The 27,540-nt window shown below is 53.3% G+C and overlaps 1 protein-coding gene across 1 annotated transcript in view; it reads right to left on the reverse strand.

The window, feature by feature from the left end:
- Positions 1 to 27,540, reverse strand: part of SLC39A11 (solute carrier family 39 member 11) — an 80,169-nt gene that overhangs the window by 44,501 nt on the left and 8,128 nt on the right. The window contains exons 4-5 of the mRNA XM_029960133.1: positions 26,566 to 26,724; positions 11,346 to 11,490 (exon numbers count right to left, since the gene is read on the reverse strand). Coding sequence (XP_029815993.1) covers positions 11,346 to 11,490; positions 26,566 to 26,724 — 304 coding nt within the window. The remainder of the gene's footprint in view (positions 1 to 11,345; positions 11,491 to 26,565; positions 26,725 to 27,540) is intronic.

Consider the following 27,540-nt stretch of genomic DNA (forward strand, 5'->3'; position numbering starts at 1 on the left):
GTCATCCCCAGCCCACCACAGCCCTGCAGGAGGGAACAGCAGTGGCTTCCCAGCCTGTGCCTGTCAGGGCTGATCAGCCCAAACACACGCCAGGGAAAAGGGGCCACTCCCAGAGCCAGCAAAATGAAACCAGTAATCGATTTCCGAGGAAAGTAAATAAAGTGCTCCTTTGTTCTCAGCCCTCGGACTCACACAGTCAACCCCAGCTCCCTCCAGAGGGACAAACACTTTGGAGTTTTGCCCACTCTCTGGGCAAAACCAAACCATCAGGCTGCTTCCAGGAGCACAATCCATCATCCTCCACACCGTGGGGACGAGTGGGATGGGGATACCCCACTGGTGTCACAGACAAAAATCACACACCTGATGGGATCACACACACAGACCCCCTTGGTCCTCAGAAACAAATTCCAGCAGACCGACAGCATTTCTGCCAACAAACCAGATTTCAAAGGGATTGGGGGATGGAAGGAGACCTGGACAGCCTGGACAGCCTGCAGAGGAGTGGCACTGCCACGGCCAGTCAACCCCACATCCCCTCCCTGAGCGCCCCAGAAAGGCTGGATGCCAACAAAACCCATGGCAAGGAGAGCAGGAGATTCCACCCCTCCCACTTCAGAGGCACCTGCTGCAGCAGGAAAACACCAAAGGGGGAGAAAACGGATTTGAGCTGAGCCCTGTCAGACGAGCAGGAGCCACTTCCCACGTTCATGGCAGGATCCCAGTGCTGTTCTCCTGTGGGCAGCACTGCCCAGCCCACTCTCACATTTGTAATGGTCCTATTTGAGGTTGTCCCCTGGGTAAAACCAGAACAGCAAACACAGGGCTTGGCCACAGCAGGATGGGGTGAAACAGAGCCCTGACCCACAGCCCCAGCTGGGAGATGAGACTCTGGCTCAGGGTCTGGGCTCTCCTCCTGCAATAAATTCTGATTTATGGATCTGGGATGAACAGCTCCACAATGAGAACTCCTGTCCCTGGCAGAGTTAAGCAGAAACAGGCAGTGTGGCTCCAGCCTTTGGCTCCAGGTCAGATATCCAGGATGCCTTGAGGGGGGTCAGGGACCATTGGGATTCCCTGGCACTCACTTCGAGCCCTCCACCAAGGGCTGCAAATTTCCCAGGTGTTTTGGCAACACCTGCCCCCACAGAGGGGACACAGCCCTGGCCAAGCCATGCCCAGCATCCTCCTCACCATCACCCCATCTCCCAGGGGCTGCTCCCGGCCCGGCACAGACCCGGAGCTGGGGGAGGGCAGCAAACACCACCCCAAAATCCACCTCCAAAAGAAAAGAAGGATCTGAGCCACGCCTGGAGTTTATGGCAGAAGGAGCAGGGTTCTTTTTTCTCCCTTGAATCCAAAGCAAATCCATCTCTCTCAGCCCGAGGTGGGAAGACAGGGATGACTCAGCCAGCAGAACAGGGCTAAACTCCCCTTCCTGCACCACGGGAATTCAGCCGGGAAGCACACACGGAAAAAACCCTCTCCTTTACACTTCCCTCTTGGATTTCAATAAAGGAGGAGTTTAAACAGCCTTTACCTGCCTTTTCATGGAAAAGCCCTCAGCACTAAGCATCCCAAGCTGCTCCTGTTCCCAGCTGAAGGTATTCCTGATCCCCACCCAGCGCGATACAAACGGCTCTGACAATGCCAGAACCAAACCAGTAAAAACAGACACAGTGCAGGAAGGGAGGAATATTTTCCAGGGATTTTTTCACCCAGTAGTAATGCACAGCCCACTGAGCCTGGCATGGCTGCAACTCTGAGCAGCCCGAGATCTCCCTGAAGCTCCTGGAATACTGGGAGTCGGGTGTGTTGGCCACCTCACTGCTCTCTGGGAAAGCTGTCGAGGTCCACCTGGAAAAGGATGGAATCATGGAATGGTTTGGGTAGGAAGGGACACTTCAGATCCTCCAGTTCCAAGCCCCTGCCACGGGCAGGGAACCTTGCACTAGACCAGGCTGCTCCAAGCCCCAGATGTGCCACTTCAAACAGGAATAATGTTATTCTACAAAATGCATCTTCCCGGGCTGGGACAGCAGGGATTGTCCCCGTTCACGCACTCCAGAGGGATTCCCAGGGGGAAAGAGCCAAAGAAATATTTTCCTGATGAATTTCAAATCTGAGCACGGTTTGTGGAAGCCGTAAATTCCCACCTCCTGGGAGCAGGGAAAGCACCACGGCACAGCCCCTCGCACAAAGGGAAGAGACGCCCACTGGCAGCAAAATAAATAAATAAGCACCATTTTAATTACACATAATTGGGAATTCAGTGCTGTTTCATCCCCACTTTCAAGCAGTTCACACCATCTGCTGTCACAGATCCATCCCAGGGCTTTGAAGAGAATCAGTCTCAGCTTTGCTTCCTCTCTCCAGACGCCCTCAGGGATGGACTTATCGTTGAGCATCACCCGGGAGGGCAAAACTGGGGCTCAGGGCGAGTTCTCTGCTGGAAGTGGAGCCACACAGATGGCCGTGAATATGCTCAAGCTTTGTGACTCGCAGATAACACAGGTTAGAAAATAAAGAGACTTGGTTTAAGCTGACAGCAATACAGATGAGAAACCACCAGGTCTTTGAAAATAAAAATAAAAGGCCTTTTTCTGCAGGGGACCCGAGAATCTGAGCACAAACCCTGCTGTCACCTCCTCCCCACAGGCAGCCAGGGGCCATCGGTCCCCAGCCCATGTCCTGGGGAGGGGGACACTCAGGGGACACATTCCCATCACACCTCCCTCGCAGGAGCTGCCAGGCTTGGCTCCCACTGCGGGTGCTGGGGCTGTTCCAGTCCCACCAACGCTCCTGCTTCCCCAGCCCCCGAGAAAATAAGGGAGGAAAAGCACAATCTGAGATCTCTGCTTGTGTGCTGCAGACAGTCTGCATCCAAACCCACATGAAATCTCTGTGCAGGCTCCAAAGGGCAGGACAGCCAGGCTTGCCTGGATCCTGCTCCATCCAGGAACAGCCTATTCCTGTGCCAAGGGGAAATCAAGCAGGAGCCCAACAAACCCCCACCCCACCCCAGCCGGGCTGAACGTCCTTTGCCCCCGTGTGGGGATGAAATAAAACCTCATTTACAGCCCCCCCGAGAGGGACAGACTGTGATGGGCAGGATGTCTGAGCAGCTAAATCATTACAGAGGCTCAGCTGGAAACCAAAAACCATTTCAGCCTGCCAGAGAAAGGCAGAAGGACCCTCCCCAATTGGGGTTATTTATCCAACACCTCTCCCGGCGGCCGCACAGAGCGGGATCGCAGAGCGGGATCGCCGGTGCCTGGGCGAGGGGCTCCCAGCCAGCCCCCCATCCCTGCACCCCAGCACGAGACACGTCCTCATCCCTGTCCCCTGGGCAGGCTTTGGGATGCAGCAGCAGGCAGGTTGGAGGCAGGGCAGGCAGAGCAGCTGCTCCAAAGCTATTCAGGGAGAGGTGGGCGAGGGGGGGATGCTCCACACTCAGGGTTCCCTCCTCGGCAACGGCACCAGCAGGAGCTCCCTGGCTTTACATGCTGGAGAAGTCACATTAAATAGAGCCATTGCAAGAGGCCAAGAAAGCTTCAATCACAGCCTGGGTGTTATCAGGGCTTGAGGCGAGGCAGGAGCCGTGGAGCAGAGCCCTCATTACCTCTGCCTCTCGCAGAGCTTTTGCCTTCAAACGGGGAAAAATCCTCCTGGAACTGTGTGGCAACTCCTGCTCCAGCCCTGGGCACTGTCCCCAGCCAGCCTGGCCAGGGGGACACCTACACTAGTCCCCAGGGAGCAGTCTGAAGCCACAGTCACCCTGGAAGGGATGGACCAGATCCTGGTGTCCCTGGAGCTCCTGGTGCCCAGGGGGCTCCCAGTGATGGCCCAGAGTCAGGACTGGGGTGCACTGGGGGGAGTTTCAGGCTGGATTGGTTCAGGAAGAGGCCACTGACCCCACGCTGCTGATCACGCTGGGTATCACCTTTCCTGGAGGCAGAGAGGTGCTAAAAAGCACTCTGGGATTTTTATGGCAAAAATTATGATTTTAAAGGCTCTAATATTCCCTTCCTGCACCAGACACCCTCTGTGGCTCAACACCCCCATCCCAGGTGGCCCTGAGTAGGAGCCATCCTCCTGCATCCCACAGGATGCCCAACAGCAGAGGCTTCAAAATATTATCCAAGCTCAGATATTCACTCCCATAGCACCCACCAGCTCTGCACTTGTTTAAAGAGCAATTAGAGTGTAAACCCGTTAAGTCTCACTGAATTAAAGATGAATTATGGTGCAAACCTACCAGCCTCATTGAATTAAAAAGGAATTAAAGTGTAAACCCGCCAGCCCCACTGAACTGAAGAGGAATTATAGTGTAAACCCACCAACCCCACTGAATTAAAGAGCAATTATGGTACAAACCCACCAGCCCCACTGATTTAAAGAGCAATTATAATATAAACATGGCTTTTATCTGAACAATCAATACATGGATGTGGGAAAGCTTCCTGCTGGGGGGGGTGGAGGAAATAAAACATTGATTTTTAGTGAAAAGGCATATTCCATCATCCTGTGCCATATACCACGTGGAGGAGGATAAAGAGCAGCCTGGACACGAACAAGTGTCTCAGGACACCGTGAACTGAAACGAAAATGTGTTGAAATTGAAATCAGATGGGAAAGAAATCACAGCTCAAATCACATCAGAACCAGCAATTATGGAAAATGAACCTGCTGCCAGCAAAAGCAAAAGAGATTCCCAACCCTCTGCTCCCAGGGAGCACAAGCTCTGCCCCAGCAGCTCCCCCAGTCCCCTGGCAACCAGCTGAGATTTGAACTGGAGCTGAACTGGTGAGCAAAACCCACTGGCACAGCCCCCTGGGGCAGCAGCCCCAAATCACCCACAGCAGCAAAGTCTCAGCTGAGCCATTTTTCCCGGGCAGAAGCTCAGCTCCACAAAGGCATCTGAGCACCCACAGGTCTCAGCTGGGACCCGGGGTGACAGTGGGTGCTCCCAAACCTCCTGCCACCTCCCAGCAGCTCCAGCACCCTTTGTGCAGCCTCGCAAGGACAGGGAACCCCACAGCAGCACTTCATGCATTTAGGGAATAAAATATAGTCAGTGGTGTCCCCCCAAGCCCCTCTTTGCACCCCAAGAACAGCCAAGCTTTGATTGAGGAGGTGACTCAGAGCTGAGTGGAAGTGGAAGCAGAGGCAGAGGCAGGATGGTCCCAGCACCCCAAGCACCACAGGGTGACAAGTCAAAATCCCAAAGCAGCACAGGCTTTTTTTTTTTTTTACCTAAATAGATCCCTTGATGTCACATTGCAGGGAAGAAAACAGGTCACCTGCAAATGGGACCAGAACCAGGCAGACAATTACCATATATATATGGACATATTGCCACACACATACATACATATATATATATTTTATTTTCTACTGTCTCCATAATGTGGTCATACTGCTCCACACACACCCACTGAGCCCGGGGATCACTTCAGTGCCCCCCCTACTCCATCTGGGGATTGTTCCCATCCCTGGCCCATCCCCTGCCAAGCCCATTTCACGCCACCCCACTCCTGCAGCCACGGTCCATCTCCACTGACACAGCTGGGCTATGGCTTTTTATACACTTCATTATCCTTAAAATGCTTGTTTAGTTGGAACCTGGGGAACAGCCCTTTTTGGTGGCTGCAGCTGATTCCCTTTCCCTCAGCAGTGCTGATGCCTCCCTGCACCCCATGGCACACGCTCTGGCATCACTCCTCAGCCCCTGCTGCCCTAATGCAGAGTGACTGCTGCAGCTCCTGGCTTTCATTTCACTCCTCCAAAGCATCCTTAGGGTGACTACAAATGATTCCCATCCCCATTCAGCTAAAGAAGCACCGCTAGGAAACAAATGAATTACTGTGCTCAGTGACTGGAGCCCAAACAACATCCACTCCGGGGGCTGGATTGGAGCAGTTGTTAGTTCAGTTTAATAAACCTTGAAATTTAAGGGTTTCCCCAAAGCAGCTGCAGTGGAGTGGTGAATCTCCCAAGATTTGCTTGTGCTAATCCTCTTCCAGCCTGGAATTGAGCTGAGACAGGATTTCAGCCCTCCAGCTGCTCCCAAACCACTCTGGGAAGACACGGGTTTGATGCACAAACATCCCTGGAGATGCTCCTCACCCTCAACACCCAACAGCCTAAATCAGGAGAGGTTTCCAGAGGACTAATGACAGCACACAGTGCCACACTTGTCTGTCCCTGGCACCACTGTCATCCCTGAGCACCACACAGAAGCCACCAGAGCTGTCAGGGATGGAGATGAATTTCTGAGGAATTTATTTTATCCAGCTGCAGAATTAAAAAGACATAACAGACTGTCAGGTGTAGGCAGGGAATTAACACTCCCCCAATTAACAAGGCTCCATTTGGGAAATCATTCTTCTGATGAATGGCCACAAGCACCACAAAAAACCCTCCCTGCAGCTTCCAGACTTCCAGACCTGGCTCTGGAGCGTGGGGCCTCACCAGCACATCCCTCACCAGGCTTTAATAAACCTGCTGGACTAACAAATCACCCTGGAATCAAAGGAGAGCACAGAGGAGCAGCAAGAACACACAGAGCACAATCCCTGCATCCCTGGCATCCACAGGGCATGGCATGGGCTGGGAATGTCCCCCCAGGAGCTGCCCCTCCTGCACAGGCACCAGGACACTCATCCATCTGCCACCAAACACTCCTGTGCAAAGGACAGCAAACACCAGGTTCAGTTTAACCCTGTAAAGCCAAATTCCTAATCCAAGGAGCGAGGCTGTGCCTGGACTGATGGGGGCACAGGTCTGTGACTGAGAAGGCATTGCCTCACTCCCAGAAGGATTACAGGCCCCCATTCCATTTATTATTCTGAAGCTCTGCCTATATAAATCCACGCTCAGTCACGACTATAAAAGCCAAGCACAGATCCCAGCCTGACAAGGATGGTCAATAACCATTTGAAACGCTTCAGGAAGGATGTTTTTTAATCAATACAGACATTGCCACAGGCATTCATCAGCCAGGCTGGCCAGGAAGCCTCCCAGTGAATTGATGGCTTCTGAAAGCAGCACTTTCCTGGATCAAGCACAGTGTGAATGTGTCAGCGCCGTTATAAACAGTGTGGGAATCATCTCAAAGTGCTGAACATCTCGTTTTGCAGAAGGAGCTCCATGTTATATAAGTTGCAATGACTTAATGAACCTTTGGGATGCACACGGGAGGCTCCGGCTGAACTACCCCGATCAATCACGGCTGGAGAGGTTTTATCCATCATCCCTCCCTCCCTCCCAGCCACTGCTCCTGCTCAGGGGAGGGGGGGAACGAGCAGAAAATTTATGGGGTGAGCACCAGCAACCTGCTTGTTCTCCTGTGGTGGGAGCTGGGCATTGCCATGGAGGTTTTCCCACTGGCACCGGGGGACAGAACGGATCAGGGCAGCCCAAAAAGCTGGGACAAGGCTGGACTTTCAGAAACCAGATGGTCCACCCAGCAGTAACAGGGGAAAAAAAAGGGGGATTTCTTGGCTCCAAGGACAAAGCACACGGATATGCTGCCTGAGCATCAGTGCCAACCCCAAAACTCAGCTCAGGCCCTCTCTCTGTATTGATCCCTGAGGGGTTTTGCCTCCTCTTGTATCTCCCCCAGTTCCCTTCCTCCCTTCCAGCACACATTCCTGCTTCCCAGGCCCTGAACTGCTGAACTGATGAAAGAGAAGCTCCATGAGCAGGTTCTGCTTCCTCTCCTGTGCAGCCCATTCCCCTCCTGGGCAGCCCTGGAGCACAGAAACTTCCTTTGAAGGGGCACTGAAATAAACCCTGATTCCCTTCAGGAATATCAGTGACTTCCCAGCACCAGCAGCACAACACCAGAAGCACATCACATCCCCTTGGCACTAGCATGGAATGGTTTGGGTTGGAAGGGACCTTAAAGATCATCCATCCCACCCCCTGCCATGGGCAGGGATACCTTCCACTAGCCCAGGTTGCTCCAAGCCCCATCCAACCTGGCCTTGGACACTTCCAGGGATCCAGGGCCAGCCACAGCTCCTCTGGGCAACCTGTGCCAGGGCCTCCCCACCCTCACAGGGAAGAATTTCTTCCCACTATCCCATCTAACCCTGCCCTCTGGCAGAGGGAAGCCATTCCCCCTTGTCCTAGCACTCCAGGTCCTTGTAAACAGTCTCTCCAAGCCCCAGACACACCCATGTCTCTGGGATGGCTGAGGAGCAGCAGGGATGCTGCTGGATATCCAGGATTTGCAGTTTGGGAGAGCAGCCAGCTCCGAAACTCCTCCTCCTCCCACCTCCCTGGGGCCGGAGCTGAGCCGACCTCCAGCTGGGCACCAGAGGGGCATTTGGGATTTTAGTCCTGGCACTTCACAGCCACATTTCTGCTGTGACCTCCTCTGCCCCAGCACCTCGGGCAGAGATGTCCCAGGGGCAGCGGGGCTGGGTGGGGGAGCAGAGGCAGCAGCTGGGGAATATCGGGAATATCGGGGATATCACCGTGTGCTCCCACTCGGCTCCCTCACTGGATTGGGAGCGCCGTGAATCACTGAGCACCAGCACTGCCGAGGCCCCAGCACGCCTGGCTGTTCCATATACAGCTCCACGGGCATGAGTCACAGCTCAGGTTCCAGGGCTGGATGCAAATCCCTTCTGGGAACTCCCAGGGAACAGCGCCAGGCGAGCCGGGGGTCGGGCCCGGCCGCCAGCCCAGGGCACCCTGCCCAGGGTGTCCTCGGGGTTTAGGGTCTGGAAACACAGGCAGGCTGAGCTGCCCCGAGCCCTGGGGCTGCCCAGGGAGCTTTAGGGAGCAGGGCACCCACCCCCTGGTCCTCAGGGCAGGAGGGCACTCGGGGGCACTCGGTGGCACCGGACAGAGCTCCACCGGCACCCACAGCAACAACAAACATCCCCAGCTCCATCCCCAAAACCACGTCTAAAGGCAGAGAAATACAGATTACATCCCTTGCCTTACCCAGACTATATTAGAGACAAGGCTGGATTCTCTTCTCTTTTCGTGGGAGTAATTAAAGCCTAGTGATTATCCCACTCATCAAACACCACGTCTAGACACAGACTTTTCACTGCCATTCACAGCGAATCCACCCCTACTCCGTTTCACGTGGCTACACACACCCTACTCCACACATCCACCAGGCACAGCCAGCTTCTAGGAGCTCCCAGAAAAGTCACATTTTGATTCAGCACGGGCTGGAGAGGGGCTGGAGGCACGAGGGAGCAGAGCCCCAGCCTGGGGAGAGAGAAGAGAGAGCGCAGGGCTCCAATCCCTGTCCAGGTGTCCCGTGACTTCCCGTCTCCCCCCAAAAAAAACACACTTGCAAGTGATTGGGAAAACCCAGGATTCAAGATGGGTGGGAAGAAGAAGTCACAGAATGTTTGGGTCTGGAAAGAACATAAAGGCCTCATCTTCCTTCCACCCCCCTGCCACAGGCAGGGACAGCTTCCACCAGCCCAGGCTGCTCCAACCTGGAGCAACTGCTGCTGACTGGGAGAAAAAGCAGAATAAGATTGTTTTTTCCTCCTACCAGAACAGATGAGGGACAGATCTAACTACCACCTTTCCTCCACCTCCTTTTCTCTAGGTCTAAAAGAAACCTTCTTGCTTGCTCCCGGCTACAAGGATCCCGTGTGCAGAGTCACTGCTGCTCCCCAGCTCTCCCAGCCGCCTTAAATGTGCATTTCCATCTCTAACAGTAACTCCTCAGACACGGGGCCCTGGGGAACCCCAGCTTTCCATCTTCTCCAGCCATCCCCATCCCCGGGCTATAAAGACAAAGGCAGAACAAGGCAGCGGCTGCTTTGGGATTTCCCTTTGTTTTCACAGCTTTAGCGATTGAAAAACATGTAAATATGAAGGAAGGGTCAACGATTCAACAGTGATTAAGTCTGAAATATTCCACTTAGTACCCATTAGACTTTGAAAACACCCATTATGTTTCCAGAGTTCCCCAGAGCCCAGCCAAGCACTACCCAGCTCTGGGGAAAGCAGCTTCCTTGAAAGGCTTGAGGTATCTTGAGAAAACACCGAGTTCATTTCAGTAGCAAGAAATAAAAAAAAAAAGCAAGAGACAATAAAAGAATTAATGTATTGTAGGTCCTTAATACCATTTCCCCAGAGAGAGGAAAAAACAACCAAGTCTAATGGAAATTTTCTATTCCCAAAACCATTTGCACTGTTATTGTCTGCAACTAAAAGAAGATGAAAACATAAAACCTCAGCAGCTCGAGTTTCTGAAAACTGCCTCTCTTTTTTTTTTTTTCTTGAAGAATAAAATTAAACTGCACCTGGGATATGAAGCTTCCACCTTACAAAAATATCCAAACCCCTGCAGCAGCCTTACAGCCACAGGGCTGGAGCAGCTCCTGCTAAAAGACCTGGAGGACCCCAAGCTCCTTGAATTTAGCACAGAACATCCTTCCATCCCTTTGGAAAAATTCAAGCTGGTATTTCAAATCCTGTGGATTTGAAACACTTCAGGAAACATGCAATTAAGCAATGTGGTTAAAATAAAAGAGGCCGATTTGAGAGGGTAGTCCTATTCCATGTAAAAAGAAGGATCACTCCTTCATCTCAATCAGCTCCAAATTGTGCTCATGATGTTTTAAACCTCTATTTCACTTGCTCTCCAAGCAAGAAAAAGCAGAGGAGCAATAAGATTAATTCAGTAAATTACATTTTCTTTGTCTACTGGAAAGCTGCTATTAAGTAGAGGAAGAGACAATTGTGTTGTCTCTGGGGATGTATCCCCATCACCCACCCCACAAACACACCCCGGAGCTGGGGAAGCCCAAAGAGGTCCCACCACCCCGCCTAAATTCCCTCTTTAAAATCTATTAAGGGGGAAAAGAGCTGCCAGCGAGACATTTTCCTCCCCATTCTGGCAGCTACAATTCTATGAACCTCCAGAACAAGGACTGACAGCGTGAATGCCAGTCCTCATCTATAATTAAGGAGGGTCAGAGCCACAGGGCACCTTCACCTCGGCACAGCCTGGCCAGGGTAGGGCGAGCACTGGCTGTGCCCACGCTGCAAATCAACCGATGCCGAGCGCAGGCGATGATTTCATCTCCTCGGCGAGCGAGATACCTAATTATCCATAATTCATGGGCACAGACAGACGTGCAAGTGGCTTTGAGAACCGAAGTGGAAAGCGAAGAAACAATTCTTGGAATAGGAGGCAGCGGGAGAGAGAGGCAGGGAGGGAAGGGAGGGTGCACTTTGCATGCACGTGTCAAACCCCAATCCAACGGCGATGACATACGTGCCGGCCCCGGAGCCACTTTACCAGGGGGGCTTTGCCCGTGCCCTCTGCAGGTGGTATATGACAGGATGCTTGCCTGGATGGAGCCCAGCTCTACCTATCCGGATGGACAGCTCGCTCCCACAGTCCAGGGGACGGGCAGGGTCCTGCTCCTGCTTCTCCTTCGCGGCTCGGGGGTCGCAGCTCAAGGCCAGGGCGGCGTGGGAAGGGCCACTGAAACCCTGCAAGGCAAGAGGCACAAGGGTTCTCCAAGAGGCACAAGGGTTTCCCCACAGCTGCCCATCAGCCCTCTCCCAGCCCCACCCTCTGGCACTGGTGTGGAGAATCCTGGAATCCTGGAATGGACCTTAAAGCCCATCCAGTGCCACCCCCTACCATGGGCAGGGGCACCTTCCACTAGCCCAGGTTGCTCCAACCCATCCAGCCTGGCCTTGGACACTTCCAGGGATCCAGGGGCAGCCACAGCTCCTCTGGGCAACCTGTGCCAGGGCCTCCCCACCCTCCCAGGGAAGAATTCCTTCCCAGTATCCCACCTAACCCTGCCCTCTAGCAGTGGGAAGCCATTCCCCCTTGTCCTGGCACTGCAGTTCCTGATAAAAAGGAATCCAGGTTGGTGTTTCTGGATGTCCCCAGGATGCTCAAACCCACCTGGAGCTACAAAACTAGGAGGAAACAAGGGGTTAGAGGCCCAACAGCAGAGCTGAGAGAAGGGAGCGTGTCCATGGCAGTGGTTGTGTGACTTGGTGTCACCAGGATGTCCCCACTGCACCTGGAATCACCCCTCAGGAACACTGCTGGATGGATGGCAGCAGAATAAGCCATCAAACACTGAACAGCCAGAGCTGGTAAGGGGAGCCTCGCTGGGTAAGGTCACATGAAACAAAAATAAAGGTTAAAGATGAATAACTAAATTGTCTCTTCTCCCCTCATTTGCATAATACGGTCTGACCAGGGCTATTAATACTAATCACATATTTGCTGTCTGCTCTCCACTGCAGCTCAGCCAGGCAGCTTTCACCTCCACTAACCCAGCAATTACAGGATGAGGAGCTCGTGTTTAAATCCCTCTGGGAGATGGGAGACCCCCCTCCCTCCCAGCACACCTGCCCAGGGGACACACCTGCAGCTCTGCACCCGAAATCCCGGGCAGTGGCTGGGAGAACAGGCAGGAACAGGGCGGTTTTCCAGCAAAACCTGGATGATGTGACACAGGGAGGGAAGAGTGGAGCTTCCCATCACAACCTGACTTGGACAAGGGCAAGGAGAGGCTGAGAATGGAAGCTCAGGGGCTCATCCTGCTGCTGGCACTTCTGCAGCACGGTCTCCTTACACAAGGAGAGTCACAGAATCATGGTTGGAAATCTTAAAGATCATCTCATCCCACCTCTGCCATGGGCAGGGACACCTCCCACTAGCCCAGGGTTGCTCCAAGCCCTGTCCAACCTGGCCTTGGACACTTCCAGGGATCCAGGGGCAGCCACAGCTTCTCTGGGCAACCTGTGCCCACCCTCCCAGGGAAGAATTCCTTCCCCATATCCCATCTAACCCTGCCCTGTGGCCACGTGAAGCCATTCCCCCTTGTCCTGTCACTCCAGGCCATCGTAAATAGTCTCTTTCCATCTTTCTTGCCTGGTCCTGCTAAAGCTAAATGGCTTTTCACCTCTGTGAAAGTGAGAAACACCAAAAACTTTCCGGAAAACAGGAACCCGAGGAGAAGCAAGGACGGGAATTGGAAGGTGAAGAAGTAAAGTCTCAACTTCAAGTGCCCATCAAGGACTTCTGAGCATGGCACAGGGCCCTCCAGCCCTGCACCAGCCACCAGCCTCCTCGGGCACAGGGAATACCAGGATTCCTGGAGCAGACAGCTCTGCTTCCACATTTCTCATTCCAGCACGTTGTCAAACGAGCCACAGCCACCGCGGCAGCAGCTTTGTGGGCTTTACCACCACGGGATCCATGGCTTTGCTCCAGCCCAAACACAGCTGCTGCCCAGCCAGAGCGTGTCAGCACGGGCAGGGCAGCGAGCCCAGGGCACGGCCAGGACACTGTCACAGCCACCCAGCCAGGGGGAGGGAGGGAAACCCCTGCCCAGGCAGGAGCAGGCAGGTGACACGGGGCAGCTGCCCTCTGTCCCCATCCACAGCGACCCAGCCAGGCCCTTGTGAGGTCAGCAGCACTCCCCCCACGCTCTGCAGCCCCGCTCAACAGCCCCCCACGGGGATTTTCCGTGCCACCATTCCCAGCACATCAAACTCTTATCAAAATGACACCCCCAGTCCTCCATTTGCCACCGAAAGGGAGGCTCACTCAGGGGTGTTTCAGCTGTTTTTCGCAGGGTCAGGTCACCTCCCTGCTGACAGGCACAAACACACGACAGCAGCAGCTCATCAAAATATCAGTGACCTTCAGGAAAGCACACGACTGACTCCGACTGGGATTGCTCCCAGTCATTCCAGCCCGGGCCCTGCATGAGGCCCTTAATTGGAACGTGTCAGTGGGTTAAAACAGCATTAGAAAGAGGAGAGGGAAGTCAGCTCGCATTAATTAGTTCGTGCCAGTAATTAGCGTTAAGTGCAGGAACCACGGGGGTTGATTATTTCGAAAAGCGAGAGGCAGTGAGAGATTTGGGCAGGAAGAACTTGGAGGAAAACTATTCTGGGATGTGGGAGTCCCCACTGCACTTGTCTGCTCGTGGAGAGAAACTGTTGGATTATCCTGGCCCTGCGTGGAAAAGCAAATGAGAAAACAAGGTGTCCTTTATGTAGAAAAAAAGGTATCCTTTTAGATAAAAAATGGGTATCCTTTTAGATTAAAAAAAAATAGGTATGCTTTTGGGTAAAGCAAGGATTTTGGATCACATCCCCCTGCCCAGCAGCCTCTTGCACAAGTTTTAAATTGATCTGAAGCCAATCTTAAAAAGAATTGAAGAGTGAGTGATGCCTTTGAGAAATAATCTGCTCTTCTCCACCTGAGCAATGAAGGAGAATAAATTAATAAAGAAATAGTGATGATAAAAGCTGATGGTCTGATTTTGGGTGGGTCACTTGGTCCCAGGCCTGGAGGTGTTGCTGCTCTTCCTGTGCAGTATCTTAACCCAGCAAATACCCTGGCACAGGCTCCACAAAGCCACAGGAAACAAAGATGCATCAACTGATGGCAAAAAGTACCACAAGGGGAAAGAGAAAAACAGAATAAACGTTGCTACTTTCTTTAAAAATACTAAAAACTATTCCTAAGTTGTCCCAGAGCAGACACAGAGACGATAAGAGACAATAATAAGCCATGGTTTGATGGTACCCAGAGGCTCCTATTTCACACTTAATAAGAGAGAGACAGTGATAACAGAGCAGGGACCAGAGAAAGAGAAAAGGGTGGGTCAGTGCTGCCACTCACTTGGCTTTGCTGCTCCTGCACTTCTGCACTGAGCCAACATCTCTGGGGATGGAGACAGAGGCACAGAGCAGCAACTCCCTGGATTTTCCAGGTTAGATCAACAGATTTATGTTAAAAACATGAAATAGGAGTGGGTAGAGAGCTCACTTAGTTATCAGAGAGCACCCACCAACATGTAAACCAACAGGCTGGGATTCTGTTATTTAAAATGACATATCAAGGGCTCGATGCTTCCAAGGGATCCAAATCCCGGTGCCAGCCATGAATCCCGGTGCCAGCAGCAGAGCTGAGGAATGTGAAGCAATGGAGAGCATCCCCCACCCTCCCTCAGCACACTCTGGTTTCACTCCTTGAGACCTCAGATGGTCACATCACTCCCAGAGCCCATGGAGGGACACAGAGGGACACACAGAAAAACAATGAGCCTTCCACATCTTCTAGGGGAAAAAATAAAAAAGCTTGGTTTTGGTTAATGTTGACAAATATTAACGAGCACAAAGGGATGGGTTAAGGGAAGGAGTCAGCAGGCATGGATTTAAGTGGACTTGGATTGCAGCTCCTCTCCACGGATCACCAGCAACCCCTCGCTCGAATTGCTAAAATCAACAACTCAAGTGCAGCCTCAAACACTCCCAGCAGTAAAAAGGCCCCTCTCGGTGCTGAAGTGGGTGCAGTCACATTTATGATTAATAGCAACCACCATGCAGCTCTGGACACACTCTCATACCCATTAATCCTGCTCCCACAGTGCCCAGCAGCCCTGACTCCCACACAGCACAGCCAAACCTCCCAGCCTCAGCTGGGTCCCACCAGCAGCACCCAAACCCCTTTGCTCACACAGATTCCTGCATAAATTGGGAATAAGCCTTGGGACACCCAGTATGTCCTGGACCACCAGGAACTGGGAAGGAAAGGTGCATCCACAGAAAAAAAATTCCAGTGTTTTCATGGCAGATCTGCTCTGGCAGCTCCCTGTGAGCAGATCCCATCAGGCTTTATCCTTCCCCACCCCAGCAGTGCAGCAGCACAGCAGCCAGAGACTTCCCTAATAACTCCAACCAGGGAAGCTTAAGTGAATATTAGGGAAGCCTGGTATCAGTTTATCTGTAACTAATGTCGCATTATTGCAAGTACATTTTATTCAGTGCTAATTATCAGCCACTCAGATAACTCATAACTCCTGAAAATTGCAAACAGCAGCTTTAATCACCAGCTCTGCCAAGGGGCTGCGAGGGCAGGAGGAATAAATCACCTCCTGCTGTGGCACAGGAGCGTGGGCACAGCCAGGGTGTCCTGGGGGGTGACACTGGAGCTGCCCCAGCCCCGGGGGCTCCCCTGGGAGCTGCCAGAGATCCTTGGAAGTGCCAAAACGTGCAGCGTTGTCCTGAGCTGGCAGCACCCAGCACACCCAGACCCCCCTGTCTGGCACACCAGGAGGGAGGTAAATTCACCAAAAAACACCCCAAACCCTTAAATAACAGGAATGACAGGAAAGAATCCTGCAGCCCTTCCAATCCAGGGATGTTGGGATGCCCACCCCAGTCAATCCAGCACGGCTGGATCACCAGGAGCATCGTGGCAGGGAGCAGGAAACCACCACTGGCACCAGCCCCACCAAGGCTCCAAGGGGAGACAGGCACAGCCCAATCCATCCTTTCCATCAAACAACATTCCTATGAAAAATAAACATATGGATATTTCTCACTGGCACGTTTGGGGCTTTTCCCTTTCCAGGAGGGAGGCAAAACACAGCAGGAATGTTGCTGGCACCGGGTTTGGGAAGGCAGGAGGAAGGAACACACAGGTAATTCCCAGGCTCCTCAGGAAATCCAGGAGAGGTTCCTTCCAAAACATGATGCCCCACACGGCAGAAAGGAGGTCGTTTTCATAACCTCTGCCATGACAAAAACAAAAGCCCAGGAATGTTTTTCCTGCTTTTGCCATGGGACATGGCAAAAAAACAAACAACTTGCTCAACAAACAAACCCCATCTCTGCAACAGCAGGAGCCAAGTCTCCTGTCACCAACCTCCTGCCCCCCAGGAATGTTGGAGAAACCTCCAACACAACCAGTACATTCATTTTTCAATGGAATAATTGCTCCAGGTGGAGTGTTGGGAGCCCAGGAGTGCTGCTCACCAAAACCAGTTAGGTTGTACATCCACTTCCAGTGGTTTGCTGGGAGGAAACTTGCCTGTTACAGCCATAGCCAGATCCTAAGGGATATATTCCTATGTTTTCCACACATCCCCAGCACCTGGCCACCCGTGGCTCTCTCAGCAGGACAGGGCAGAGAGGTTTGTGGCATCGAGTCAGCACTACAATATGAGATTTTAATTGTTTGCAATAAACCTTTAAGCCTCAGATGGGATTAACAAGAGCTTTTTCTCCACACGCTTATTAAAGCCTGATGGAGACCAGTTCCACCTCTCTTCCCTCTCCCTGCTCCCTTCCCACTTTGTTTGTAGCGTGGCAACGTGGATTTCTGCAGTCCTTTATTCTGCCAGGCTTTCTGGGAGGGTTGGAGAAAAAGCAAACAGAACTTCAGTGAACAGCTCATTCCCACCCAACATTCCCCTCAGCAATGGTTTGCTGAGAGAACTGATGGGAGAGGGGGAGCTGGGGATGTGGGAGCCCTGCAAGGGAGCGGGGAGGGCTCCTGGAGCTCTGGCAGGATGCAGCAGGGCTCAGCCAGTGATCCATCAGCCCCCAAATGAAGAGCCAGGCCGTGCCAGCGCTGCCTAATTCCATTACACTAAAACACGACTTCCTCTGGATCCACAATTATCCGCGTGGACGTGCCCCGGCACAGGGATGGAGCAGCACCAGCCCCTTCTCCTGCATCCCCCCGAGTGTCCCAGCCCGTGGGACACAGCCCAAGGACATGTTTTCTGGGCTTCATCTCCTCCCACCATCTTGCACAGCCCATAATCACCAAAATAGCTCCAGACTCCTCTGCCGGAGCCACGGCAGAGCCTCCAACACCTTCCCGAGGCCCAGTGCAACAAACCCCCAGGAGAGGCCCCTCATTCTCCTCATCTACTGCAATTAGTTCCTTAATTCATTACAGAAGAAAGGCATAACAATGGACAAGGCACTTCTGGATCACCACCAAGGAGAAACGAACCAACTTACTGCAAAATCATGGAATTGTCTGGGAGGGACCTTAAAGCTCATCTCCTTCCACCCCCTGCCATGGGCAGGGACACCTTCCACTAGCCCAGGCTGCTCCAAGCCCCATCCAACCTGGCCTTGGACACTTCCAGGGATAAACTCCTTTCCTTTGGGGGCCTTTCCAAGCCTGAGACTCGGAGAGGAGACTCATCCAGTCACTGTTTCATCCACGTTGGCTCCCAAGCCTGGGGCCAGCAGATTGAGGTCACATCACTGCCACCACCCCAGTGGGAACTGGGGCATGATGGGGGGAGACAGGGGAACACACCATGGAGATCTTCACACCCTGGGATCCCCCACAGCCCTGGAGGACACAGACAGGTCACCCCACAGCCCTGGAGGACACAGACAGGCCACCCCACAGCCACGTACCCCGAGCATCAAATGGGTGCAGAGGCAGAGACACCCACAGGGTCCCTATGCCGGCGGAGATGCCTCATCCAGGCTGAGCAGAGAGAAACAAAAAAGCCATTTCCCCCCATTTCCCAGAAGTGTGTTCCTCTCCAGCAGCTCCTCAGCCCACTAATGAGCTACAATGTCCCACTGGAGTAGGAGCAAGTGTTTTTTACACCACTCACCATCAGCCACAAGCCGAGGGGCCACCGAGCATCACCCGGCAGCCGCTCCCCGAGGGGACCGTTCTCCGAGGGCACTGCCCTCCCTGGGGACACACACACACAGGAGCCACAAAACTGCCTCTTTCCAGCTGCCTTGGCAGCACACAGCCGTGCCAAGGCAGCGTGGGTGAGTCAGAGCTTACCCTGGGAGAGAGCTGGAGCTGTGCTGCAGCTCCAGACCTGGGTGGATGGATTTTCCATGATCCACACGGAAGCAGCCTTCCTCTCCCTGACATTCCCCCAGCCGACTGCAGAACCTCTCTTCCTGCTTCTCTGTCATTTTAATGGCAGGTTTCCCTTTCACAGTGGAGGCATTAATTTGGGGTTATGCTGTGAGCAAATTCAAAGGCAGACTTTGAGATCAAAGAACAGTTGAGGAACCTTCTGTAGCACTTGGCATGGCCCCAGATAAACAGGGACTTGCTCAGGAGTGCAGGGGAAGAGTATGGATGCTACAGGAGTGAGCCCCAGAGTGATCCCCCCTCAGGGCAGTCAGCTCTGTGCCATGAACCAGCACCACAGGCACAGCAAAGGGAGGCAGAGGACTCCTGATTCCTTCCCCGAGCCCACCCGGATGCAGGCAGGGTGTGGAGCATCACTGCAGCAAGGAGGAGAGTTTAAAGTCCCTTAATCCATCACCTTTTAGAGCCCATCAAGCTGAAGCACATGTGCAATCCTGGAGCACTCCAAGCACCCTCCAGTCCATGCTCAGTGAGTCAGAACCCACACCTTGCTCTCCCCTGGGGCTTTGCTGCTGCTTTCTGCTCATCCCATGTCTGAAACTTCACAAAAAAAAAGTGCACAAATTCAATCAGCAAAGAGGTCAGACACTGTCCAGGATCCAGCAGAACCTCAGAATCATTAAGGTTAGAAAAGCCCTCCCAGCCCATGGATCCCCCCTGTGCCCAATCCCCACCTTGTTCCCCAGCCCAGAGCACTGAGTGCCATGACCAGGCTTTCCTTGGACACCTCCAGGGGTGGGGACTCCAAACCTCCCTGGGCAGCCCCTGCCAATGCCTGACCACTCTTTCCAGCAAGAAATTCCTCCTCATGTCCAACCTGACCCTCCCCTGGCACAGCTGGAGGCCATTCCCTCTCCTCCTGTCCCTTGTTCCCTGGAGCAGAGCCCGACCCCCCCCAGCTCCCCCCTCCTGTCGGGGGGTTGCAGAGCCAGAAGGTCCCCCCTGAGCCTCCTTTTCTCCAGGCTGAGCCCCCCCAGCTCCCTCAGCAGCTCCAGACCCTTCTCCAGCTCCATTCCCTTCCCTGGATACTCTTCTGGGACCCCCTGACAGCAACACATCCCTCCCCCCAGCCCCAGCCAGGCTCCTCTGGCAGCTCTGGGGGAGATCCCGTGTTCCAGTGTGCTCTTCTGTTTGGAAAACCTCTCCTCTTTTACAATTCTGAGCCAGGGCCAAGCAGTAATTGCAATTCCCTCAGCAAAGGCTGAGCCAGGAGGAGAGAAAGTCCCATGGTCCATTAGCACCTTATCAGCAATACCTGCTCCAGGGGAGAGAGGGGCTTATCCCAGGTACCTCACGGAACAGGGAATGACAGAGGGAGGTGTATCCAGTGCAGGAGCTCACTGAATGAAGAATTAAGTCAGGTTTTCTCAGTCCCTGCTTTTTTTTTCCAGCAGGATTTTTTCACCCCATACCATCAAACCACTGCAGATCTCATCTCTGTCAGAACTTAGTGATTCATAAACCTAATGAGGGTGGGAGGGAATCTAACCCTGACCTGGATTCAAGGCAGCTCTGCTCTGTAGCTCGAGCTCTGGGGCTTCACAAATCATGTTTTTATGAAATGCTTAACGCATAATGAGGAAGAATTATAATTAAGAGCAGCTGACAAATTGCACTCTGGAAGTAAATAACCCTCTACCTCCATTAATAGAATGAAATGCTTTGCTAAAAATTAGTATAACTGCAATATTGTGAGGTTTTTAGGCAAATAATGTCAATCTATCCAGGAGCAACTGGATTTCAAGCACTAAAGCCACTGCACAGGGACGGGGAGGGGTGGGAAGCAGCCAGGGCTTTTCACAGATCATATGGATAAACAGACTGAAAAGGAACCTTTGGGGTTTCTGAATCTTTCAGAGGGTCCCATGGGTGGGCTTTGTGGTCAGCACCAGGGATTTTCATGACTGAAATCCTGCCTGGGCCAGGACACAGGGACCAATCCCACACAGATCCATAACCTTGCACAGCTGGCCCCAGGGAAGAGCTGGGTTGGTTTGAATTGATAAGTTAATAAAACCCATGCCCAGGTACTCTTATTCATTCAGAGCTAGAAGGGAAGGACGTTTCCCAATGGAAAGCTTTGCTATGTTCCCTTAGGAAGCTCCCAAAAAAACAAAGTTTCCCTTCCTTAGTCATCAGAGTCAGACCCTTCCTCCCTCCCAGAGCCAGTGGAAAAGGGCCAGGATGCTACAAAACCAAACAAACACAAGGGCTGCTGTTTATTTGGCCCTAAGCAAAGGAAATCAGAGCAAAGCAGGAATGCACGAGCCGAGCTGTGCCTCACACAGGACCCCCCTGGTCCATCCTCACCCCCCACGGGGCAAAGGCTCGATCCCTGCAGCAGCATTTCAGTCCCACACTCAAAAACTCAATAAAGCAGAAAATACACATCCCCCCCCACCCCACCCCAGGCACGTCCCTTGGCTGAAAACCCTCCACCTACTCTGGCAGTGAGGATGTGCAGCTAATTAACTTCCTGGGAGCCACAGATGAGCAGGAAAAAAAAAGCACATTAAAATGGGAATTTGTGATGGGCAGGCCTGGGAGGAATCAGCAAATTGCATAAGAGGAATCTTTATTCCGACTGTAAATTAACGCCAGCGACAGGACTCGGCAGGTTTTCACTGCCTGGTGAGAGGATTAACCCACCACACCCGGCCCTGGGCAAGGCAGGAGGGGGAGAAATACAACAGGCTTTCCATCTTTGCCAGGTGGAAGCACATTTGGGAGGATCACGGGCACCTTCCAGCTGCACCCACGGACGGCATCGACAACTGCTCTGCCTGTCACAGCAGGGAGGGGACCAGAGAGTCCCAGAATCAGAGAATCCCACAATCCCTGAGGTTGGAAAAGCCCTCCCAGCCCATGGAGTCCCCCCTGTACCCGATGCTCACCTTGTCCCCCAGCCCAGAGCACTGAGTGCCACGTCCAGACACTCCTTGGACACCTCCCTGGGCAGCCCCTTCCAGTGCCTGACCACCCTTTCCAGCAAGAAATTCCTCCTAAAATACATGTAACTACCAGGAATCACTACCTAGTGCCCCCTCCCTCCAAAAAGGTGCTCCCCATGGCCTAATCCAGCTGTGCTTCAGCCCTGAGAAAAAAACACCTGCCATTTTAAACCACGTGCAACCACAGCTGCAGGTGGGATGGTCCTTCCCCCTCCTCCTGCAGCTTCACCCACACACTATTCCCAGCTTTCCCTCCCCATAAGTGACGTGAATGGATTTAGAAAGCAAAATATCCATCCTCAAGGCACATTCTGATCCAGACACCACCATCAGATAGGAGAGTATCCTCGGATATTTATTTATCAAGTTCCAAACCCTTCCCAAGAGTTCCCACCAAAAATAGCCTAAAATTCACTGCGCAAAATGTCCAGTCCTGGACTTTATCCCCAAAAAGCCTTCAACCCTCGGCTTGCACAACCAGAAAAGGGCAGGAACACAAGCCAATCATGTTTTGGGAGGGTTAAGGGGATCCAGCCTCCTACCAGGAGCATCCTCACACCTGCTGTGCTCTCATCCATCCCACGTGCAGATCCTCCCCCTGCTCAGGAAACCCTTCGAGCAGCTGCAAACCAGAGCCCCAAATATTTCAAAAAACAGGTATGAAACACAAGCCCTGGAGCCCAGACAGGGATTTTGGCTGTGCTGGCTCCCTGGGACGAGGGGTCAGCCCTGGCACCTACAGGGCAAACACCAACCCAGGCAAAAGGCTTTTAAAAGGCACTTCAGTTACTATTTGCTCAAATCCAAGGAACGGTCTGACCATCACATGTGGCTTTATTGATTTACTCTGCACTCAGGATCAAAAAAAAAAAAAAAAAAAAAAAGAAAAAAACCCACCAAACCGTGTATCCAGCTGACAAGAAAAAAAAATAAAAAATATCCAATGGAGATGGTATTTCCAGGTGGGAATTACAGCCCTGGCTCCCCATCATCTTTCACGCCCCAAGTATTGGCAGGCTCCCGCTGGAGCTGAGTAATGGCCCATCAGCTCTCTCCCCGGCTTACACATTAACTCCCGGGTCTCCTGTGACATCTGCCCTGCTCTCCCTCCCCCAGCAGCTCCCAGGGGAGCCCCCGAGGCTGCTGCAGACCCCCCACCCCAGCACCCATGGGCTGAGAGCCGAGTCCAGCCACGGACCCACCGCACCGGGAGTGAGGGAGCTGCTCCCCACGTGCAGACAGATGTTTGTGAGGAGAGTGAAGCCGAGAGGTAGAGGAGATGAGGCTGATTAAGCCTCATTATCCTATTTAGCCTAATGATCACAGAGCCCACGTCACTCCGTGGAGAGAACAAGGCATTTAACAGGAGAGGCAGGTACAAGTCCTGCAGCACACCAGGGGTTTACCAGCTCCCAACACCAGGACAAGCTGGATTTCTCCCTCTCCCTGCCCATGGCACCTTCCCAATCCCACCAGCAGCGCCCCTGTGAATTCCTCTTTGCCTACAGGAGCAGTTAAGGGCTTTGCTCTGGAAAAGGCAGGAGCAAGGGAGCTCCTGGAAGCCACAGCTCCAGCACAGGTGCTCCACTGCCCCCTGAGCCAAAGCCCACCCAAAACCCACCCAGATGGGCTCGGGAACACTCGTGGGAACTCCACAGCCTGCAGCACCACCCAGAGAGGTCTCGGGGATCCAGCAGCTCCAAGACAAAGGGAACTCACATGGAATCATGGAATTATTTAGGCTGGAAAAGCCCTATAAAAAAATCATCAAGTCCAGCTCTTAACACAGCAGTGCCAAGGCCACATCCACGCGTCTGTAAATCCCTGCAGGGATGGGGACTGCACCACTGCCCTGAGGAGCCTGTGCCCAGTTTTTGATGCAACACTTCCAATGCTTCCAGTTTTCACAGGCTTGTGAAAATCCAGGAGTGAGAGCAGCCAGGGACAGTCTGAAGAAGAGAGTCAGGGCTGGATGCACCCTCAGGACTCTTGTGGGATTCCTGCAGGAAGGGGGAGGCCAGAGCAAGAAAAACATCACGAAAACCCAGTAAAACACCCCACTCTGAACAGAACTCAGCCAAGTCAGCAGAGCTGCAAGACAGATTTGAAGGATGAGAATAATAACACATAATCCCAGCATTCTTATGCGTTGCAGCAGACCCGAAATAGCTCCTCAGCCACCAGGGACCTGCTGCACTGAGCGGAATTTTTAAGTAAACTTTCCCTCAAAGGCTTTGGGTCTTGGCATGGAAGACCCCGAGCCCCAGGGCTTTTTAGTGAAGGCAACAGGGTCTCATACACCTCCCTCACCATCCAGAAACCTCCTCCAACACCAGCTGAAAGCCAAGTTCTTATTTACAGAGCAGGTGCAAGGTTAAACTAAAGGCTCCGTGCGAGGAGATAGTTGGCAAAACATGGAAGAGCCCCTTTCTTTAAACTCCTGGGGGCTGTTTGTGCCATGGCCCCGCTGCCCAGGCACTCCCCAGTGCCCTGCTGGGGTTTGCCACCCTCCAGCAGCCCAGCTGAGTGCCCAGGCCAGCATCTCCTCCTCCTCCAGCTCAGCCAAAGGATGAACACGCACAGTTAAAAGGCTTCACCCAGGGAAAGGGGGGAAGATAGAGATGTAACAGATTAGATCTGCCTTTTGTAAGGAATTTAATGACTCCAGCTGTTCGGCACCATTAACCAGTTTGTCTGGGAGGTTTAACCCTCTGGCTGCCACGGAGCAAACACTGGGATCCCCCAGCTCTGGGGGTCTGAGGCAGGAGCAGAGCCCTTCTCCCTCCCGGGGAGCAAGGCTGGGCTGATAAAGAGTCATTAAAAGCTTTTACTACCTGTTGCTATCCAGTGAACCAGCCCTGGAGCAGTGCCAGGCAGGGAGAGAGCTCTCTGTGCAAAGAGCAGCAGCTAAAAACAGTTCCCTGGTCCTGCCCTCCCAGGGACAGAGTGCCCCAGTCTCACCAGCATCCCCTCCCCACCCACACTGGGGAGGAAAACAACCCGGAGATTTTAAACTGATTTGGAAAGACCTGTTGGAAATGCAATGGCTTAACCCTTGTCTGAACAGCTCTGGCTCCCGGGGGAGAACTCTGGGCTCCAAGTGAAGGGAGATTCATCTCCAGCCAAATTCCCCTCCCAGCACAGCCCAAGGATGGCCCAAGACTGACCAGGCACTTGTTTTTCATTTCAACACATTCAGCTTTAACCTCTCCCCGTGTTCCTTCCACATCATCCCTCAGCTCCACCAAGTCTCTGGGTACTTTGTCCCCTTCCTAAAGCCTCCCAAAAATCCCCTCCCTGCCCACTGCACCGCCCCTGCCCAGCCCCAGGAGCCATCCCTCTGCCTCTGGGCAGGGAACTCAGAACCCCCCACCCTCTGCCAGCTCTCCTGACCCTGCCTGAGTTATCCAGGGAAGGATAAGCAGCATTTTGCATTGGCACAGCCCTCGACAAGGTGGGTCCTGCCCATCATCCACCAGGAGAGACACCCCCAGGCAGGGACACCCCCTTTTCCAGGAAGGAAAACACCCTGGCAGCAGCACCAGCCTTGAGATATAAACCCTCCTGGAGTTCCACAGCAGCCATGGGGTGTAAACCCTCCCCCAGCTCCAGCCACCAGAATTCCCATGGGACAAGTGCGTGGTGGCACGTGCTGTCCCACATGGAGCAAACAGCCATGCTGGGCCAGAGGAGACAACAGCTCCACTCCCATCAGCATTTAAAGTGGATTTATGGACGTATTGTATATTTTTATATACACAGACAGCACTGCTCCCCACAAGGCCACCCCCTCCCTGCCCGTCCTTGCTCCATCCCGCTCTGCACAGCACAGGGATCTCACTCCCAGCACTCTTCCCCCTCCACACACTCCCGTTTCAACACAGGAGGGACAACTCCAGCCAGCAGGAGGAAGTGGGATTTGTGGTGCAACTGCTTCTCCAGCCTGTTGGGAAACAGCAGCCCGAGGCAGCTGAGCAGACACAGCCCAGGGCCCTTCCAGCACCACGGGGGTCAATGCTGGTGACACACCCTGGGTTAGGCAGGGTTTGGTGGCAAAACAGCTTCCAAGGGCTCCAGTGGCAGCTCTTGGCCCCCGAGTGAATCCCAAAGTGTTGGGGAGCCCCAAAGAGCCAGGCCATGGGCAGGAGGAGAGCATGAGGGAGCCTCTCAGCCATCGGACACTGCTGGTGTCACTGCTCCTTCATTCCAATGCTTCCATTGGCACTGGGAGCCACACACCACAGCTCCCAGCAATTCTCCTCATAGCTGAGGATGCACCTGACTGTACCTGTTATCCTGCAGGGAGAGGCTCCAAAAGCAAGGCAAGGGGAAGGGCTGATGCTCCAGGTTCCCCTGGACCCACTCTTCGAACAGAAAACCTCACACTCCTTCCTCATATCCACAGACACCCCCCCTCTTCCACTAAAATAAATATAAAATCTTAAAAAATCTCTTTGGAAATTTTTGGAGATCTCTTCACTGGCTGAGCCATTCTTGTGTTTTCAGCTGTAAAAATCCAACAGCCTCCCATTTATTTATTTTTTTACTAACAGCCCTCGACACGAGGCTGCTTCATTCGATTTTGCAATGCTTCAAGGGTTGGCAGCTCTGCAAATTAAGCCCCTGGGCTGAGACACAAGGTCACACCTGAGCTGTTTGCAGAGTGTTGCCAGTGAAAAGAACAAAAGCAGAAGCGTGAAGAAGGGGGAAAAAAAAAAAAGGGAAGATTAAAAAAAAAAAAAAAAAAGCTTGTGCAGACAGCCTGGAGCTGCATCCAGCACTGCCAGAGCCAGCCAGGGCTTGGGGAAATCACACTGCCATTAAACCTGCCATGGAAATCCATCTGTATCCAGCTTCCATCTGCTCCTCCTCCCAGCTGAGGGAAGAGCAGGAGCCTCCAGCCCAGAAAGTCCCACTTACCAGGACTGGCATGAGCAGGTCGGCCAAGTACACGAAAGCTGCTCCCAGAGCAAAGCCCAAGGCCACTGGCAGGAAGGAGAAGGCTCCGAAGCTGCCCGACTCCTCGGCCATCTCGATGGCTGGGGCCAGCAGGGACCAGTAGGAAGCAGCCAGCATGACCTGGGGACAGAAGGGGACAGGTGAGAACCTGGGGGACACAGGGGGACACGTGACAACCTGGGGGACACAGGGGGACAGGTGACAACCTGGGGGACACAGGGGGACAGGTGACAACCTGGGGGACACAGGGGGACAGGTGAGAACCTGGGGGACACAGGGGGACAGGTGAGAACCACGTAGGCACCGATGCCGAGGGGATCCATCCCCAGCTGCAGCCAGATTGTCACCTCTGCCACCAGCCCCCCCTCTGGCCCAGGACACCCCCGTGCTCACCCCCATGAGGTACAGGACCAGTGCATTTCCAGCAGGACCATCAAAATCCACTTCCCAACAGAACAAATCAGGGAAGGGTGGAAAAGAGAGGTTTTTCCCCCATTTTCACCACGAGCCTTTTCCGTGGCTCAGGAGTCCAAGGTAGCAAAGGAAGGCCAGGAGCTCATTAGGGTGATTTTCTGTGGCATTAGCACAGCCCTGACAGCCCTTTAAACGGGAGTGGCAGCGGGGTGGGAGCAGGACAACGTCCTCTCCTCGGGTGGTTTGCAGTGACAGAAGTGGGTCTGTGACCCTACCAAGGGTCAAACCAAGTCCTTGCTCACCCAGCTCTGGGCTCCTCCACAGAGTGGGAAGGGAGGAAGGAATCACAGCATTGGAGTCATCCAGAGACAGAATGAACACTGGATAACACCTGGAGCCAAAGAGCCACCTCTAAGTCAGCCTAGGGCACACACATTTTCTACACTGATTAACCTGCCAAGGTCCCCACCTTGTCACCCCAGATCAAGGTTAGGGCAGCACGAGGGCTTTCCTTGTGCACAG

This window comes from Manacus vitellinus, unplaced genomic scaffold (assembly GCF_001715985.3).
Source record: "Manacus vitellinus isolate BGI_N305 unplaced genomic scaffold, ASM171598v3 scaffold_24_pilon, whole genome shotgun sequence".
Classification (NCBI taxonomy): domain Eukaryota; kingdom Metazoa; phylum Chordata; class Aves; order Passeriformes; family Pipridae; genus Manacus; species Manacus vitellinus.